The following is a 19481-nucleotide window of genomic DNA, read 5'->3' on the forward strand; positions in this document are numbered from 1 at the left end:
GTTGTTTTCATGATAAAGTTGTTGTATTTCAATTCCACATGTATGATCAAGATGGCGGGTGGTCTCAGTATACCTGTTAAAGTGCAGAGGGGAATAAGACAGGGGTGTCCTCTTTCAGGTCAGCTCTATAGTTTGGTCATTGAACCTCTCCTATGTAAATTAAGAGAAACGTGTTAGCAGTAAAATTCCTCATGAATGTTTGAAAGTCTCAGTATACGCTGATGATATAACTGTTATTTTAAGAAATAAAAATGATGTTCAAGTATTAAAAAATATTTAAGAGAGTTATGGGAAAGCATCATCTGCAAAAGTCAATTGGGAAAAAAGTGTCTCTCTTTGGTCTGGTGTTAATCACAATGGTCCAATACTTCCAGCGTTTTTACAATGAAGATCTGGTTTTAAACATCTGGGGGTTTACTTAGGAAGAGAGGATTATAGGAGGAAAAATTGGGAGGGCCTGATGGAAAAAGTGTGTGCTCGGTTGTCTCGATGGCAAAGCCTGCTACCTCTGCTTTCTTATAGGGGAAGAGTTTTGATCTGTAACAACCTTGTAGCCTCATCTTTATGGCACAAAATGACCGTCTTGGAACCTCCTAATGAACTGGTGGAAAATCTGCAGAAACTTTTGATAGACTTCTTTTGGTCTGGGCAACACTGGCTTAAAGCATCCGTTCTGTTTTTACCAAGACAAGAAGGTGGTCAAGGACTAGTGGACATCAAAAGCAGAGTGATGACTTTTAGGCTTCAGACTGCAAAAAGGCTACTGTATGGAGAAGATGTGAGCTGGTCTTGTGTGGCGTGTGCCCTCTTAAGAAAAGCAGGTGGAATGGGGCTAGATCGTCATCTTTTTCTGATGGATATTCAGAACGTTGAACTTAATGGACTTACTTCAATTCATCAATCGATGTTTAAAGCATGGAAAACTCTGAATGTTACGAGGAATCTCAAGGAGGTGCGAGATCTATGGATTAGAGAGGAACCCTTACTGCATAATCCTCTTGTGGACTCAGAAATTTTAAAATCATTATCTCTGAGAAATGCTTTAAAAAATGCAGAAGTTACAACCGTGGGAGATTTAATATCAAACGAAGGATGGATGACTGCTGAAATGCTGTCTTCAAAGATTGTCGTTAGGTCAGTTCGCCTGACACAGAGACTGCTAAATGACATTTTTGAAAGTTTACCTATGGATGTTAAACATGTTTTGGAGACTGTTAATGAGGATACAGTTGTTCCCTTCCCAGAGTTGGAAGTTGCACCTGCTGTGGGCCCTTTTCAAGAGAAAGAGATTGCTCAATTTCAATACACCACAACTAGGACTTTTTAGCGAAGCGGGGAAAAGGGCATTATACATAACATGTGTCAAAGTTTCACATATTCGGTCTCTGGAAGGCCTTCAAGAATCCAAATGGCAGGAGAAATTGGGATCAGACACTTCCCCTAAAGGTTGCTGGAGGACCTTGTACAAACCTCCTATTGAGAAAAGGTCTGGTGACCTACAGTGGAGAATTGTGCATGGTATAATAGCCACAAACAGATACAGAGAACATATTGATCCACAGGTAGATGAGGGGTGTCCTTTCTGTGGTTTATCAGAAACTGTTTTTCATTTATTTTTTTAACTGTGAAAGACTTGTACATATTTTAGCTCAAGTGGAAGAATGGTGTACAATTTTTGGAGAGTTTTTCTCACCAATGCTTTTTATCTACGGTCTTAAGTATATCAAAAGTAAAAAAGAGGTCCATGTATTGCTTAACTTTTTATTCGGCCAAGCAAAAATGGCGATATGGATCTCACGTAAAGGTAAACTAAATGGTGTGGGGTCAACTGATACAATGTCAATTTTAAAAGGTTTGATTAAGTCAAGATTAATGGTAGAATATGCGTACTACCACATGGTTAAAGACTTCCAAACTTTTAATTACCTTTGGGGAGTGAACCAGGTTTTGTGTGAATTTGATGCTGATGGTTCTATGAAAATGAATTTATAGTTGGAGTACTTTTATTTATTTATGCATTTATTTATTTATTTTTATTATTATAATTTTTTCTGTTTGAGATGAATTTTTTGTGTATGACTATGAATTTTAAAAAGCTCTGATATATAGAAAATTGTGAAATAAAGAGCTTTTAAAAGTCTCTCACTCTCTCTTTCTCTCTGTCTCCCTCTCTCTCTTTCTCAATTTACAATTTACATTTCCGTTGAGCTTTTAACTATAAAAATCTATTACTGATGGGAATTCTTCTGTTGACAGGAATGAGCCGATGCAGGACTGTTCATTTCATTTTAAAGAGGTTGCAGAGAGGATGGCCACAGAACAGAAACAAGGCAAAGCATTCATTTTAAATCCTATAGTGGGGGTAAGAACAATGTATCTATAGTAACAAAATACAGATTTTCAAAACCTATATAATAAGTAACTGCCTAACAGCATGTTTATAACTCAGAACACCTTAACATGATTTTAGTAACACATCAATCACCAACCGCAGAGTAATCAACAACATCCAGAACACTTAGAAAACCATAGTAACCACACATTTTTACCTTAACAACAACATACAGAACACCTTGGTAACACCCTAGCAAAACACTTAGAACATCATAGGAACTGCACAACAATACTAGAACATCAACATCTAGAACACCTTAGCAACACCATAGTAACAACCTAAACACTTTAAACAGACTAGCAACCACACAATCAGGAACATCTAGAACATCGAAGCAACACCCTAACAAAACACATAGAACACCATAGCACATGCATACCTAATCAGCATCATCTAGAAAACCTTAGTCTTGGTTACATCTAGAAGTAAAATGTTTTCTTTCCACTACAAAGAAATGTTTGTGCATTAGAGAGCTTCACTGGATGTTAAAGGTTTTTATGGAACCCTTCAGGGAACCTTTATTTTTAGAAGCGCTGTGTTCACATTTCTAGTTTATTTACGGATTTATCTTGAGTGTCACAAGGAGAGCATCTGACGCGACGTGTCTCTCCTCACAGCCAGAAGCCATCAGTGGATCTTCCAGGATGAAAGGAGGCAGCGCTACCAAAATAATTCTGGAAGCTGTTCTTCTGGCTGGACACCAAGCCATCTTCAGAGAAAAGACAATATCACCAGAGTAAGATGTTCTCTGTCTCTACTTCCACATCATTTTCACACTTTTCCTCTGAGAGTAATTGAATATAATTACATCTGTCGTTCAGATGCCTGTCCTCCTGGATCACAGCGAGCGAGAGGATGTATGAAAACACTTACACACACGCTGATGAACTCACGCGTCTTGTTCAGAAAGCTGGAGAGAGGTGCAGAGAACATTCAGAATCTCAGCTGCACATTTTCAAATCATTCAAATGTCTTTTTTCATTTTAGGTTTCTTCAGAAACAAAAGAAGCTTACGGATTAACTAAAAGATTTTGTGATGTTAATGTTTTTACAGTCTTCAGAGGAATGGACATGTGTATTATCTTGGCTGGCGAACTCTTGGCATTATTGGCATGATTGATGCCAGTGAATGTGTGCCAACATTTGGAGCAGGTGCTGTTCACCATTTGTGTTTTATATTAGCAACATTTCTCCATTTATTGCTTTGACCTATTTGTGTACGAGGCTAAATGCACTGATAAATGTGTGAGAAAAGATTTCAACCTCTTACATGTTGTTATTTAATTCATTTAGATTTTGGTGACATCAGGGGTTTTATCAACAATGGTTTCAAAGAAATGAGAAATAAAGAAGGAGATCTGTCATCTATGGTGAGCTCAAGGATATTGCTTTAACAAGATTCATTCAGTGGTTCTTTTGAGTCTCATTTATTTGATGTGAACACAAAGGTCATGAGACGAACATTTCTCATGGAGATTTTAGTCGTTTTATTAAGCACAATGAACACTGTGAACACCTGAGAACTGTATCATATAAATTCTGTTTTGTTTTCATCAGCAGCTCTGTATTTCAAAACCTTGTTTTCATCCACATCATATTCAACAGGGGCATCCGCCCCCATTAAGATCGATACATTTCAATATTTATCTCTCTCCAGGGGCCGGAGTTTGTTATTGGTCACCAGGATTTTGTGGACACCATCTTACCCGTCCTAAATCAAAATGACATGATCGTATTCTTGTTTACAGTGAAAGGTAAATCAATACAAACTGCTTGAATTTAAACACATTTCACAAGAAAGATAAACAGGAATATTTGTCTTTGAAGACGACCTTCATGAAATGACAGCTCTGGTCAATCAGGTGAAGCGAAAGACACGGAATCTGCATGCTGTCGCGCACGACCTTGAGACGCTTAACATTCCTGTGAGTAAAACGAGAAGCACACGTCTAGCCCACAAGCAAAAACTCCTTCACGGCAATACATTAAACTCTTGAATAATGTTGTTTACATAATCAGATCATATTTCAAACAGAAGAAAACAAATGTATAGATCTACAGAATGCATATGTTTCAGAAGAGAATGTGCGACATGTTTGAGACGGTCCTGAAGATGACATGGTCTTTTTCCTCAGATGATGAGATCGCAGAGATGGTAACCCATTTGTGTATAGTTTACATAACTGCACGGTACTGAAATATATAAGCTGTGTGACAAGAATATTAGCGTTATGTTTTCATTCCATAGAAGCAGAAATGGGAGCTTTCAACCAAATGCTGTCTGAATGTACTCAGCACTGGAGCTCATGTACTGAAGGGGAAAGTCTACATGAATTTCATGATAGACCTCCGAGTGACCAACAGTAAACTGTACAGGAGAGCCATCAACATTTTACAGGTACCAGACATCATATTTTTAAACAAACAAAGAAGTTGAACCACTTTTTATAATCTTAAAGAATTGAGACTACGAAAATGCCAAAAATCTTCTTAAGAAGAAAATGACTAGTTACAGTTTTTCTCAATTGTTTACACACATTTTCTGAAAGCATGTCTCATATTCTCAGAACTCTACACACAAATCCAAAAAAACACACACAATGGGCAAAACCCCTCAATTCTCCTGCAAAATTAAACTTTAAAATCAAAACACTGTTATTTCTTCTCAAAATGGGATTTTGTTTTCAAATGACACATACAAACCATCATATGTAAGAACCAGCTGAACACTGATGTGCTCAATGTAAAACACTATGATGAATATAAAACACTTCTTTTCCATTCATCATAATGACTTTTTTGGTTCAGCGTTACACTTACTACAGACAGTACAAACATAAGTGTGTTGTAAAATATTTGAGAATATTGTTTTTATACTCGGAACACACGGTAAAAGTTTATTTGATTTTTCCCGCAAAAACAATTTACACAGTGTACATCCCATTCCCAACCAACGCAAAGTTGCACATACACTACATACAAAACAACAGAAGAATTTAATGTATACAGTTGCAGTAAATAAGAAAAAAAAAAAAACTATGCTGCATCCTCTCTTCTGTTGCGGTCTGGCCACAGCACCTCATTCACATCACAAGCAATGTTTTCCCTGGCTAAGCAGCGGGGGAAATATCGCCTAGCATGGCGATTCCAGCCATGAAAAGCATCAGCTGCTATACCTCCACATGCCTCCTCCATAGCTTGGAGAAGAGGTATACGCGTTTGTGGATTTCGGTCATACACTTTCCATCTCCAGGAAGAAAAAAAATCCTCAATAAGATTAGTGCAGTGAACCAGTTACGAACCAGAGCAGCCCTGTGGAAACTTACGTTGTCCCAAATAACAACGTACCTGAGCTGCTCTGGGCCATCTACCTGATCTGGTGGAATGAGTGTGTTGTGTAGGGTGTCAAGGAATGTGATCAGATGGGCGGTGTTGTAGGGGCCAAGGGTAGCATGGTGATGGATGACGCCGTGGTGGGTAATCGCTGCACACATTGTGATGTTCCCTCCGCACTGGCCAGGGACTTCAACAATGGCACGCTGGCCGATGATATTCCTTCCCATCTTTCGTCTTTTTGTGAGGTTGTACCCAGCCACATCAATGAAGATGAACTGGTGCTCCACTGCAGCCTCCTCTAGCTCAAGGACTCTCTGAAACACACATGACAATATCAGAAATAGACATGGAGTGGTCACTATTGTGAAGCACAATCATCATCATTACAATATTGAAATATGTATAATTTACTTTATACAGTGTTGAGAGTATGCATCAATTGTGGGACTCACTTGCACATAGTTATATCACAATTCTTTGACTCTTTTTGAATTGCGTTCAAATGGCACCCTGTAGACCTTCATCCTGAGATGATTTCTGCGCAAGACACGGTCCAGTGTTGATAAGCTTACCCTATCAATATTTTGAAACATGTCATTGTTTTCTATTATTTTTCTTTGTATTTGCCGTAATGATATGGCGTTGTTTTCTAGGACCATGTTCATGATTTCAGTTTCCTGTTCAGGAGACAGAAGACGTTCCCGACCACCTTGTGTTGGTAATCTTTCAGTTCTGCCAAACAAATAGTAAAATACTGTAAATACAAAGTAGGTATACATTTCCTAAATACGTGAAACATACTTCTCAGTATTTTTACAGTCCTACAGAACAGTCCACAGGCAATACTGTACTACTGTACTCATTGAGGACTGTATTGATATGCAGTATTGCAATTTTCTAGTGAGAGTAGATTTCTTACCTATTCTCATTTCGGAAAGTCCAGATGATGGATGCTACATTGTACCTGCTCAAATGTGGCTGTACTCTTTGCCCAGCCTCCCTCACTGTTAGACCATGGTTGACCACATGATCAACCAAAGTGGCTCGGATCTCATCAGAGATTACGGTCCTTGGCCTTCCTCGTCCTCCTCCTCGTCGTCCTCCGCCTCCTCCTCCTCCTCCTCCTCCGCCTCCTCCTCCGCCTCCTCCTCCTCCTCCTCCTCCTCCTCTTCTTACTCTCACTCCTCTGGCTCTGCCTCTGTTTCCAATGTTGGCATCCATTGCTCCAAAACAGAAGAGCTCACCTGTTGCCCTTTTATGCTAAATCTCTGATTACTAATTGTAAAACTGTGTGACGGGTGTTTGCCCTTTTGATGAGTCAGTGTGCATATTTGAATGGCAGTGTGAACCTTGTGAAAACAAGATATTTTCTGCATGAAAATTGTGCCAAAAGCAGAGAATTGTGTGTAGTGTTTTGAAAAAAGTGTGTTTTAGAACTGCAATTTGAGTGTAAAGCAGGAACTGTGCTTGTAGTTTAGCAGAATTGGTTGAGGGAGTTGGTGAATGAGTTACTTGTTGTGGTCATTGTGTCTCAAGTACCATAATTTGTTTGTAAACAATTGAGAAAAACTGAACCAGCAATTAAAGAACCAGCAAAAAAAATTTATGTTGTCAATTGTTTTACTAGGGGTGCTTGTTTTAAATGGCACACCCTAGCAACACCTTAGCAACCGTCCATTACAATGCAGCATCTACAGTAACCCTCAGCAACATCCGAACAACCTGTCAAACACCCACATCATCATACAATGCAAAAATACATTTCTTGAATTTCTTCCTCAGCGTTTTTGTTTTCCAGTACATACAGTATATCCCATAAATCAAGACACATTTACTTGATAAGCAAAATGACTTGAGACATTATCTCTTGTTTTCTGATGAAATATCAAAATTAAGCATACTGGTTAAATGCAGAAAAAATATGGGTAACACTTTCCTTGAAACTTTTATGGATTTAGTTAGTGCATTTCATTAATGCACTGGCAAAGAGAGTCAATAAGCCTGAAGTCATGAGGTTAGAGGGCTAGTTGGATCTGAGTGTCATCTGCATAGCTGATGTTCACATGGTAACCTCTCGCTTAAAGGTATGACCCCAAAAATTCAAGTACCAACCCAGAAAGCTCTACCCAGTTCCCTTTCTGTCGGTCTATCGACGTTGTGTCGAGAACGACAGATGGGGTTCACTCTTGAAAACCAATCAACTCTGACTATTACAGAAAAGGCCAATGAAATTTGGCGAATGAAATTTGCATGCCGGTCTCCGCCCCCGGATGTCCGGTATAAAAGGAAGCCGGCGTACAGCATTCACTTACCTTTCGTTCTTCAGAGCCTTCGCTCTTGACTACGAATAGAATGAATTCAATGAATTCAATGAATTCTTCTTCTTCTACTTCATTGCCGGATCTACGATGTAGAGCACCGGATCGTTCCTACCTGCAGCCACCTTCCCCTGGGCGTCTCGGCGGTCCTGGAGGTGTTAGAGATTTTTTATAAAAAGTTATTTTCAGGACTGAGCAATGTCCAGCGTGGCATGTCCCACTGTTCTCTTGGGTACGGATGGACACGTTTGCTGCGTTAGGTCTCTCGGCGTCCAGCACGCTGAAGCAGCGTCCGTTGACACATCTTTCCCGCACTGCGGGCAGATTGTCATTCAGAAGTTGCGGTCACGGGTGGCTGTCTTCCTACGGAAACCAGCCACCATTTCGTCTGCGACCCGGGCCGTGACATAGGTGGCTACGGCCCCGAAGTCCGCCTGTATTAGCAGCGTTAGTGATGTGGGGACCTCTGCGAACGTAAACCCGCCGGGCGATCGCACCCCGATTCGCTCTTCTGAACGTTCCCCAACCGGTGGTGGCATACCATCTGCATCCTCAGGCACGCACTCGGAAACGATGTGTGACGCATAGAGATGAGCGAGTACAGCATTCTGTATCTGTTAACCATATGAATTCTCTGTCTCTGTATTCGGACTGGGCGGGGCCTAACCCGGAAGTGGGCGGGATTTAACCCAGACGTGGGTCAGGTTGTCTTGAGATGGGCGGGGCTTTAACCAGTATGTTACTGAAGAAACCCTAAACGTTAACGGAAAAGACGTGCAAACCTGAGTGACTGAGGGAGAGACAGAGAGCTGTTCTCTTCTCAGTGTTCTGTGTGTGAGTGAGCAGAACGGGACACAGTCAGCAACACAATACATCTGTATGTGTGTAGGGGAGGGGCGCTGTGACTAGCCTATCAAAGAACGCAGACACAGTCAGCTACCCAATGAGGATTTTTATTCAATCCGAGCACAGATATTGACTCGTATTACTCGTATGATACTCGTACTCGGCAAAAGTGCTTTATCCATACCGGATACTCGTTTCAGCCGAGTATCCGGCTCAACTCTAGTGACGTAGATGAGATGTCGCTCTCAGCATCGGAGGGAGACTGGCATCCAAATCTGACGAATCCGAGCTCCACCCCCAGCGGTCGAGCTCAGGAGGAAGCAGAAGTGATGTCAACCTTGCTAACCTGGGGATACGTGGTTCCTGAGGTCGGAGCGCGGTGCAAACCGTGCCCACCCCGGGTGCCATTTTTTTCCCGGAGGTGCATTAGGAGCTGTGTAAAACTTGGAGAGCTCCACTCACGGCCCGCTCCAGTCAAACCAGCTCCGGCTCCCTTACTTCCCTCGATGGTGGGGCAGCCAAAGGCTAGGTCGAGATCCCCCGGGTGGAACGTGCGGCTTCGGTGCACCTGTGCTGCATACGGCTACCACCTGGGGGAATCGGCCACGCCAACCGTCCAAAGCATGTAGGACTTCGGCATCATTGGTGTCAAAAGCTTGCGCTGCTGAGGGCAAGGCTGCCTCCTCTCTCTACGCCATGGCCATCCTGCAGGTCCGCCAGGCCATGGCGTTGAGAGAGTTCCAAGAGGGTAAGGTCTCTGTGCCACCACTGACAGCGCTCTACGGGCGACCAAGGTGGCGGCACGGGCCCTGGGTCGGTTGATGTAGTGGTCCAGGAGAGACACCCCAGGCTGTACCTTGCTCAGAAGAGTGACACAGAGAAAGTCTGCTTTCTTGATGCACCCATCTCGCAGGGTGGGTTGTTGGTTACACCGTCCAGGACTGCGCTCAGCAGTTTTTGCCTGTGAAAGCACCTTCCCACCCTCCAAGAGGTTGGGTCAGTGTGCTATCTATCTTTTTCTTACCCAAACACATGGTTAAGAAACTGGTACCTCACCAACCTTCCTTCTTACCCAGACACTGGTTTAGAACAGGCATTCCATCCATCACTAAGCAAGCACCACCTGGGGGTTGGCTGGGCAGAGCAGCCTTCCCCCTTAGGCCGGGACACCATATGACCTATCACAGATAGCTCTAACCGGACCTAATGCTACCGGACGCTGTAACACCCACTCCGTGGGCTGTTCCGTCTGATGTATCCTCATGAGAATGGTTCCCACTCTTGGTAACCCATGAGCTTCCCCAGGTGGACCTCCACCTCGCGGTTTACTATTAGGTCAACACGTTCCATGCGTTCTCCTCCAAGACGAGACCATACCTATATCCATCTTATTCCTCCCCACGGGTAGGAGGTGGCCTCTACAGCGCATCCCTGACTAAGGAAGTTGCGCTTACCCGGTGTAAACCCGAGCCCGACGGCCTCTCGCCAGTAGAGAGCTAAGGCCCCGTCCGTAAAAGGTTACTGGTCAGGGCTATATCCATCTTTCTCCTAGAAAGCTCTGGAATCCCCCGACCACCACACTGGAAGGTTACAGTTTCGGGAAAAGCTTCGAGCTGACATGCCCAGGCCTGTTACCGTCGCTTCGCTAGAGATTGTGACGCGATACAGTGTTGTTTTTCATTGGCCTTTTCTATAATAGTCAGAGTTGATTGGTTCTCAAGGGCGAACCCCATCTGTCGTTCTCGACACAACGTCGAGAGACCGACAGAATGGGAACTGAGGTTACATACGTAACCAAGACGTTTTCCAGCCTATGGAGAAGTATGGTGCGATCTACCGTGTCAAAGGCATCACTGAGATCTAGTAATACCAGAACTGATATTTTGCCTGAATGCAAAATATTTTGGTCTGTAGTTACACAGAAATATTTTGTCTAGAATGCTCTTTTTTGGGAGAGGTTTGACAACTGCATGTTTTAGGGACTCCTAGGGACTTCCTGAGACCAGTGAGGTATTTATGAACTATTTTTAGGAGATCTGCTTCCTAACAGTTGGAACAGGGTTTTTTGCGCAATATATGCTTAGCAAACCAGTGTTTTGATACAGTTCATGTTTAATTATTGATAGGAAATATGCTGTTTAATTGTGATTTTAGAAATATCTGCCTTGCCTTATTCAAATAGATAGGACTGTGGACTTGCTTCGACGTAAATAGCTGCCCAGAGGAGTTGCAAACAAGGCCGCTGAGGGGCACGACTTCTTTAAACGCACATTGACAATATCTTAGATCATATTGCTTAAATAAATGTATCCTGATTCAAGAATCTTTAGATTTGTACTGGACAACAAGCCCAAAATACAAAGTGAGCAATACATTTTTTACATTGTACCATCGTGTCAATGTGGTTTGTATTTAGACAATTCCAGCATTATGGACGGGACATTTTGCGTTAGGGACTTCACATAAAAATGCTAAGGGAATGAATTTGATACGATTATATTGAACCATCTGTTTATATTTTACTGAAAATTTGTTGATAGGGTTTAAACATAAAGAAATGTCAGTCTATGAAAAATAATTCTAAGGGAAATAAACATGCGACAAAAAAAGGATGTGGTTTTTGGAGAAGATAAACTTTGTAGGATTTCTGTGAAATAAAATGCTCAATCCTGAAGGAATAAAACACAATGAATGGAGAAGAGATTTCTCTATAGAACATAAAATAGTTACTTTATATTCCTTTTCATGTGTCCATTTATGAGGAAAATGAAGTGTTATGGATGTGACAATCCTGAAAATGGCTCTTACCTGACTATATAAATCATGAACTAAAAATAAAACAAATGATTTACAAATTTGAATAGAGATCTTACATGAGTATTTCAATCACCAAATGTTCAAATCTGTGCTGTTACCAGAATAAAAAGCGCTGGTAAAAACTTTTTCGTGGTAAGGTCGACATTTTCTCTGAATTGCCCAATTGACATATAAATGTTATATGAGCACAATTTTCTCACTGTGGTGTTTAAGTAGTTTTTTTTCTCGGTTTCCAGCGCTTCTCAGGCCGCTCCAAACCCGAGTGTGAAAGTGCTCTGCTGAGAGCGATCTACAGCACAGATGATGTGAGTGAGGAGATGACCTCAGCAGACGTCAGGACACACACTCAGCTGGCCAACAGATCGGATCGAGTGAGAATTCATGACCTTCTTCTGAACATCTGTAGAGTCACACATGAGCATTAAAAAACAGTCACGTTACATAACGCAAAAGTTGTGGTTCCGTAACGTTATGCGATGTAAGCAAAAGAGTCTAAGATCTAAGGGTCTACATATTTTGTGTTCAAGGGGGTCTGTTATTGGAATCCTGTCCTTAAAAAAAAGAAACATTGTTTTATTGTAGTACAGGTGGAAAATTTCCACAGATTAATTATGTAATGTATGTTTTTTTTTTAAACTAAAACCATTATCTTAAGGGGACAGACATCCAAAAATGAAAATTCTGTTATCATTTACTCACCCTGCAGTTGTTCCAAACCTGTAGACATGTCTCTGTTCTGCTGAACACCTATAAAGATATTTGAAAGAATGCTTATAACCAGGCCACCACTGACTCCCATAGGAGGAAAAATGAAAACGATAGTCAAAAGTGCCTCAGAACTGTTTGCTGTCATACATACTTTAAAATTTCTTATTTTGTGTTCAACAGAACCAAAAACATATAATTCCTACTATTGTAGGAATTTAATTTATACCGATCAATGATTGAATGTGCATGTGTCTTCACTGGCAGGTGGTCCCGACCGCTCTTGTGATGATACACCGAGGCTGCAGTCTCACTGAAGCCAAGCATCATTTAGATTCTCATGCTGTGATCCGGGACGCTGTGATGTCCTGCGTCCTCTCTCCTGTGAACACTGCACACATGAAATAACCCGTCTTCATTAGGGATGCAATATATGTAAATGTTGGCCGAACACCGATACTTCTTTAACATTGGAAGCCAATAACCGATATACAGTATCTAAATATTAATATAAAACTCCATAAGACTGAGAAAAAGGTAAAAAGTGGACAAATGCTTTTATTTGAAAACATTCAGTACAGATAATAATGTCACCATTAGTTCCTTTCTTTTCTTCTATATCTTTTATTTAATAAACAATTGATAGATGTTCTTCCAGAGCAACCCAGAAAAATGTCTTAATAGCCACATGTTTAACAGGTCTCAATGCAGAAAGCATTCAGTTTGATTCAAACAATTTGCTTTAGTTCCTATAATTGACACATTCATGATAAATACACACTGTTCCTACATCAGCAGTAAGTGAGTGATCACGACAGAAAGACAGTACTGAACACTACTTTAACTGTGAGAAGCGTGTAGCTGAAGAAGTTTGACCGGACAAAATGATTTATGATTTACAGCCTAACTTTTATTATGGGCCGATACTGATAACATAAAAAATTACAATTTATTGGCCGATACCGATATGGCCGATATTTTTCATTGCCACAATGAAGTCATAATTTTAAAACACAATGCTGTAATTTTCTTAAAACTCAATCGTATGCAACCCATTATTGGTGTGGGCGATAAAAAGCTTTGCAAGCTATAAGCTTTGGATTGAGGTTAAATAAACAATGCTTGATTTCCACACGGGGAGTTCCAATCTCTTTTTTTGTACCGAGGACTTCCTTGACATATTGACAGTCCCATTTAGAAACCGGTCGAGCAGCTGTGATTTTGCCATGCCGTGAGCCAGTTTTCGTTCACACCATCATTTTAGTTTGTAGACACAGGATATGAAGGGTAAACATGGGGAACTCTGTGAGCACCTGTGAGCCCCGCTGCCCAGATTGCTGCCTGGATTGCTGCCCGGACTGCTGCCTGGATTGCTGTCCATGTTGCTCCCAAAAGAAGAACGAGAAGACGACCATCAAACGTCAAACATGCACTTCAATCTACAACTATGCCTCTCGCACTACACTGGATCTAGAACTGAAGAAAGGCGATATTCTAGAAATTATGGGAGAGAACGAGGACTGGCTTTACGTGAGGAGACGCACAGCAAAGGGTCAAGGCATCATTCATGAAGAGGGATATGTGCCCAAAAATTTTGTCAAACCTGTGGAGAGCTTGGAGGCCCAGCCGTAAGTCCTTAAATTTCTTTTAATCGTGTAACATTTATTTGCTTGATGCACAGGCTGTTGAAGTAAACTCATGCCTTGAATTACCAAGACTGAAATCCACCTGCCTTTCTGGTTTGACAAGTTAAAGAGTTTTGCTCGGGTTGCTACAGTGACGTCATTGTTTTGTACTGACGTTCTGAAGAATTTAGAATGTGTTTTTCAGAAAACTGTTAAAGGAATGGGGTCCGGGTTTTCCTGATGATGATCTGATTCATACCGATGCATCTGCTGACATCTGGAATCTGACAAAAAATAAATAATGTCCTGGGGCCGGTTTCCAGGGATTATTAATATATTCAAGTTGATTTTTACAAAACGTGCCTTATACAAACAAATATTACTTGTGTGCATTTTGAGACAAAACAATAGCACTCATGAATTTTAAGATGTGTACAAGTTGCTTTTATTTTGGACAGCCCTAATATTTATTTTAGTCTAGGATTTAAATGAATCCCTTTCTGTGAAGCCCCTGGTTCTACAATATTTCAACCAAAAAGAAAAATGCCCTATATAAAGATCCTTAACATTCTTATAACCCTGACAATAAATACATGTTATGGTCTCTTGCAGAAATCAACCAGCGTTATGACAAATACCACAATGATAACTGTAACAATGGTTCATTTGTGAACTGTAAAAGAAATGAAGCCACCACAACTAAAGAAATCTTAGTACTAATTTCTCCTTGCTTTCTCTTGTTCACTCAACTTTTTGGAATAGAAGTTGTACTGATTTAAAACCCCTTATTGGAGATACAAAAAGGATTATTATTTTTCTTGAGAGGTACAAAGGTTTAAGTCATTAGTTGTCACAGTATATTCAAGTTTACCTAATGAACAACGTAACCATTTTAATTTTTGTTGGCTGAACAGAAATAAAAATTCTAAAGTGGTTATTCATTAAAATAAACTCTAAACACAACGGATAAAAGGAACAATGAGATTAAAGTATAAATGAAACAAGAACTAAAACACTAATCTTTAAAAGAAAAACTCTGAATTGAAGATGCTGCAGTGCATCTTGGGAACTTTCAAACTCTTGTTTGTACATTGTACATTAAAACAGAATTTTATACATTCATAGAGATCTTTTTGAGTAAACTCGTTAAGAATTTTTCACACAACTCATATTTTTAAGTTAATAAGATAAATGTTTGGTTACAATGAATGAATTTATTTAAAGAAGTTCTGTGAACTTTTTCATGGACTTTTGCTCAACCAACAAAACAAAATTAGTTGTTTGAATCTTTTCTGAATTGGGTTTTTTACAGTGTGGAGATTTTGTCGATGTTGATTATTTTTTTTAACAACAATCAATGTTTGCTTGCTTTGAATAAGTTAAAATAAGTTCAACTTATTTTTCAAGTTAAATGACCTGAAAAGCCAATTTCTACTTGAAACATTTTAACAGTGTGTTTACCATGAATTTACTATACTAAGTAAAACCACATTTATTTTTCTCAAGATGCATAAGACACATAAGTAAGGTGGTGTGCCTGACAGAACAATTGAAGAGAAACCTGATGTTCCAAATATGGTCAGAGGCGTTACATTTCCCTCACACGCTTGCAGTATTCCACCAATCACTACACACTGATGAACTGGCCAATCAGAGCACAGCTCACTTTTCAGAGTCATGAGCTTTGTTCAATATCTGTGTGTTTCAGAGAGGCGGAGCAAAGAGGAGATACAAACATACACAGTGTGTGGAAGATACAGCGTTTATGAACCTTTAATCGTGTACACACATTATATTACATCTAAAACAAAACATTATATTCATTTCAGCCGTGTCATATGACCCCTTTAACTCGGGTATACATCACGATATGGAAAAAGACCACTACTACTTCCTTTTCATGCCAACTTTAGGCAGCAGACAGTTTTTTACAGTCCAATCCAAAATAAGATGTTTGAAAAACTAAAAAATCTATTGATTTGCAGATGGTATTTTGCAGACGTTAAGAGGCGCATTGAGGCCAAGAGATGTTTGGCGAGACCACAGAACGATGAAGGCGCGTTCCTTGTGTGGAAGTCAGACGAGAACGATACCTATTACCTGTCAGGTACATCATTTATACAACAACAACCAAAATAACTCTAAATAACATGTATAACATCTGATCCTTCATTTCATCTAAAAGTGAAGAACAGCCCCCATGCACGACATTACAAGATCAAGCAGGGAGAACACTACAAGAACTTTTTCCTTGTTCAACGCACCACTTTCAAGAACTTGCCCGAGTTAATTGAATATTATTCTAAAAGCCAGAACGGACTCTGTGTGAAGCTCAACCAGCCCTGTGTGAAGGTCGGTATATCGATCCGTATAACAGCTGTTGTTTTTCCAGCAAACATACATGGTGAATAGGTTTTTCTCTTCTAGCTGGATCAGCCCGCTCCCCCCACGCTTTCTTTTCAATTAAATCGAGAGATCGACAAACAATCACTGACCAAAATAAAGATGCTAGGCAGCGGAGAGTTTGCAGATGTGTGGCAGGGCAAATGGAACGGGACAACAGATGTGGCCATCAAGGAATTCAAGGGTAATACACACATACGATACGGCAGGAAGACATGGCTCTTTCAGAAATATTCACACATATTTTTCATGGACAGGCTACAACATAAGAATGGGTTTTTTAACACTGAATGAATTTGGGAGATTACTTTCTACTTGAACTTGAAGTTTACATAATAAAAAACACTATAAGTATACTTCATGTAGCAAGTATACAAAATCAGTGTACTTGAAAGTGCAATCTCAGTATTATTTCACACAAACCCACTATGAAGTTCAACTCTGATAAGGTTTCACTTTTCTAGCCGTCAGTCCAAATATCACAACAGAGATTGAAATCATGATGAACCTGCGACACGAGCGTTTGCTGCAGCTTTACGCCATCTGTACGACCAATAAGCCCTTCTGTATCGTCACAGAACTCATGAACAACGGCAGCTTAAAGACATTTCTCACCGGTAAGACTTACACAACATTTGAGAATTCTCTGATAGAAATAACAAAGCACCGTTTAAAAGACCAGGACATGTTTCTGTCTTTCCTCAGAACAGAAAAAGGAAAAAAAAGATATCGAGTTCTCCCTCATGATGGACTTTGCTATCCAGGTCATTGATTTCTCACAAGATTTTAGAAAAGGACGTCAAATTAAAGTCCTGTGAAGCAAATACAATGTGAAATGTACATTAGTATACCAGCTTTCTCCTTTTCTTCAATCATACAGATCACAGAAGGAATGATTTACCTTGAAGATAAAATAGTTCACCGAGATCTAAGAGCCGACAACATTCTGCTGACCAACATGCAGTCCTGCAAAATAGCTGATTTTGGCCTTGCCCAATTTGTTCTCACAGGAAACCGCAGACTCTCATCGGGTGAGATATTTGACCTTGCTTTAAACACAAATTCAAAGAAAGATAAAGAAATATAACAACTCTTCTCGGTCATCAGGTGAGCTCGTCCCTGTGAAATGGATGGCTCCAGAGATATTCGAGGACAAGAACTACACAAGCAAGAGCGACGTCTGGTCTTTCGGGATCCTCCTGACTGAAATCGTCACGTATGGAGATGAGCCATACTCTGGTAAACACAAACTAAACTTTAACAACATTATGATACTGGGTGTGGGATTCACTTTAACAACAAGCTGCTGTGTTGTGCAAACTCAGGTCAGGACAAACAGACGTGTATCCTAGGCATTAAGAGAGGAAAGAGGATGGAGCGACCGGCCGGTTGTCCTGAAGCACTTTATGACATCATGCTGCAATGCTGGAAGACAAATCCTGCGGAGAGACCCACGTTCACAGAGCTTCAGGAGAAACTCATGGCTCTCATCAACGAGCCTGTTTCTGATCTCGAGTGAACATTAACAAGACACTTTAAAATATATCTAACCAACCTGTATCCATAACGGAAAGTCCGTCCAAAAATCGTTTATTCTCCCTCATGTCATTACAAACCTATATGAGTTTCTTTCTTCTATAGAACACAAAAGAAGGTATTTTGAAGAATGATGAAAACCAAACAACATTTAACTACATTGAATTCCATTTTATGAAGACAAAACCCCGAGACATTTCTCAAAACATCTTCTTTTGTGTTACACTGAAGAAAGAGTCACATACAAGTCTTCAACCGAATGAAGGTGAATAAATGATGACAATGTTTGTATTAAACATAACTGCAGAAATAATAATCACAAAGCAATGAATTTACGTAAAAACATAAATGTTTCTCTGTTATAACAGAGACATTATTTCTCTTGAAGAAGCATCATAGTATTATAAACCGTGAAAAAAGTTTCATGGATTGTTTTAATAAGATGGAAGTCATAAAGCACAGTTTCTATATTCTCTGGAAAACATGATGTATTCCATTTCTGACTGATGTAACCTTCTGCAACGCTGAGCTGAGCAACGCTGCTAAAATTCTGTATCTTCTGCCCTGGACCTTCATCTGAACGTTCAGTGGTCACAATGTGATAAATGTAATGTTTTATCATCTCCAATCTATTAACTCATGTAAAAATCTTACAAAACAATTCCTTGTATTGGTGTCCTTTTGCCAGTAACGGCACTTTTTGGTTTCCTTCTTCCTTATGAAACATTTCAAGCGACTTTTGTTCATAACAACAATGTTTGAACAGCACTAAATATTTCTCTGTCATGTCATCAAGAACAAATACTTGAACAAATTCTGATTCTGACAGGAACTTGTTGATGAATGTTGACACCCACAGGTGTGCTGTCGAACGCAACAGGGCAGTACATCGAGAATGAAGAGAAAAACATGTTAATGCTAATCTAGATTAAGTTTTATGTTTAAAGTATACACTGTTGTTGAACATACATATTTATAGCATTAACTAATAGTCATACTAGATTAAAGTGATGCAGGGTGACCTCAATCCTCTTAACCGGCTAAAGATACTCCCACTGCCAAAGCAAGATGATTACCACGACGCAAGGAATGTTCGGCAGGTTCGACTCTGTTGCTCTTATTTACGTCCAAGTGTGTTTATTTGCAGAACAATACACAGACCGACAGCAAATGACAAAACATAGTATGTTCAAACATATGAGTCATGAGTTACATTCTGAAAAAGTATAAAAGCAAATGTACAACAGTTAATATTCTGGGTGGTATATCTAGACCCACAAGGTTTGAGATGCCAAAGTTGACAATCCTCAAGATACTGAATGGAGTGCTAAAGGTAGGGCACCAATCTATAGAGATTCTTGCGTAGCAAGTAAACATGTGAATGGAAACAGTAGATAGATATAATAACTCAACCGGTTTAATGGGATGTTTTAAGGAAGCTGTCGGTTATGTGAGTACGGAGCTTCTCGTCACAGTATTGCATGAATACACATTAGTTAT

The 19481-nt window shown here is 40.1% G+C and overlaps 2 protein-coding genes across 3 annotated transcripts in view; both read left to right on the forward strand.

The window, feature by feature from the left end:
• gckr (glucokinase (hexokinase 4) regulator) overlaps positions 1–13488 on the forward strand; it is a 31649-nt gene extending 18161 nt beyond the window's left edge. The window contains exons 10-20 of one of the 2 annotated variants that reach the window (XM_056767763.1): positions 2257–2362; positions 3013–3131; positions 3217–3315; positions 3450–3547; positions 3689–3765; positions 4053–4149; positions 4223–4320; positions 4473–4550; positions 4644–4793; positions 11949–12083; positions 12685–13488. In XM_056767763.1, coding sequence (XP_056623741.1) covers positions 2257–2362; positions 3013–3131; positions 3217–3315; positions 3450–3547; positions 3689–3765; positions 4053–4149; positions 4223–4320; positions 4473–4550; positions 4644–4793; positions 11949–12083; positions 12685–12825 — 1198 coding nt within the window. In that variant the 3' untranslated portion in view covers positions 12826–13488. The remainder of the gene's footprint in view (positions 1–2256; positions 2363–3012; positions 3132–3216; positions 3316–3449; positions 3548–3688; positions 3766–4052; positions 4150–4222; positions 4321–4472; positions 4551–4643; positions 4794–11948; positions 12084–12684) is intronic. The other variant, XM_056767764.1, reaches the window with a different exon arrangement.
• Positions 13489–13627: 139 nt separating this feature from the next.
• si:ch73-340m8.2 (tyrosine-protein kinase SRK2) lies at positions 13628–18628 on the forward strand. The gene is made up of 9 exons (XM_056768190.1): positions 13628–14045; positions 16028–16149; positions 16228–16394; positions 16470–16629; positions 16910–17062; positions 17151–17209; positions 17326–17476; positions 17553–17684; positions 17771–18628. Exons 1-9 carry the CDS (start codon positions 13711–13713, stop codon positions 17962–17964), a joined length of 1473 nt encoding a protein of 490 aa, XP_056624168.1. The 5' UTR covers positions 13628–13710; the 3' UTR covers positions 17965–18628.
• Positions 18629–19481: the final 853 nt, after the last annotated feature.

Source organism: Triplophysa dalaica, chromosome 15, assembly GCF_015846415.1.
Source record: "Triplophysa dalaica isolate WHDGS20190420 chromosome 15, ASM1584641v1, whole genome shotgun sequence".
In the NCBI taxonomy this organism is placed as follows: domain Eukaryota; kingdom Metazoa; phylum Chordata; class Actinopteri; order Cypriniformes; family Nemacheilidae; genus Triplophysa; species Triplophysa dalaica.

Bases quoted from the DNA above. Each gene is read 5' to 3' on its own strand.
- si:ch73-340m8.2 (XM_056768190.1), top strand. From the start codon at position 13,711: ATGGGGAACTCTGTGAGCACCTGTGAGCCCCGCTGCCCAGATTGCTGC. The intron at 14,046-16,027 runs GTAAGTCCTTAA...ATTGATTTGCAG, and splicing joins GAGAGCTTGGAGGCCCAGCC to ATGGTATTTTGCAGACGTTA. The intron at 16,395-16,469 runs GTCGGTATATCG...TTTCTCTTCTAG, and splicing joins TCAACCAGCCCTGTGTGAAG to CTGGATCAGCCCGCTCCCCC.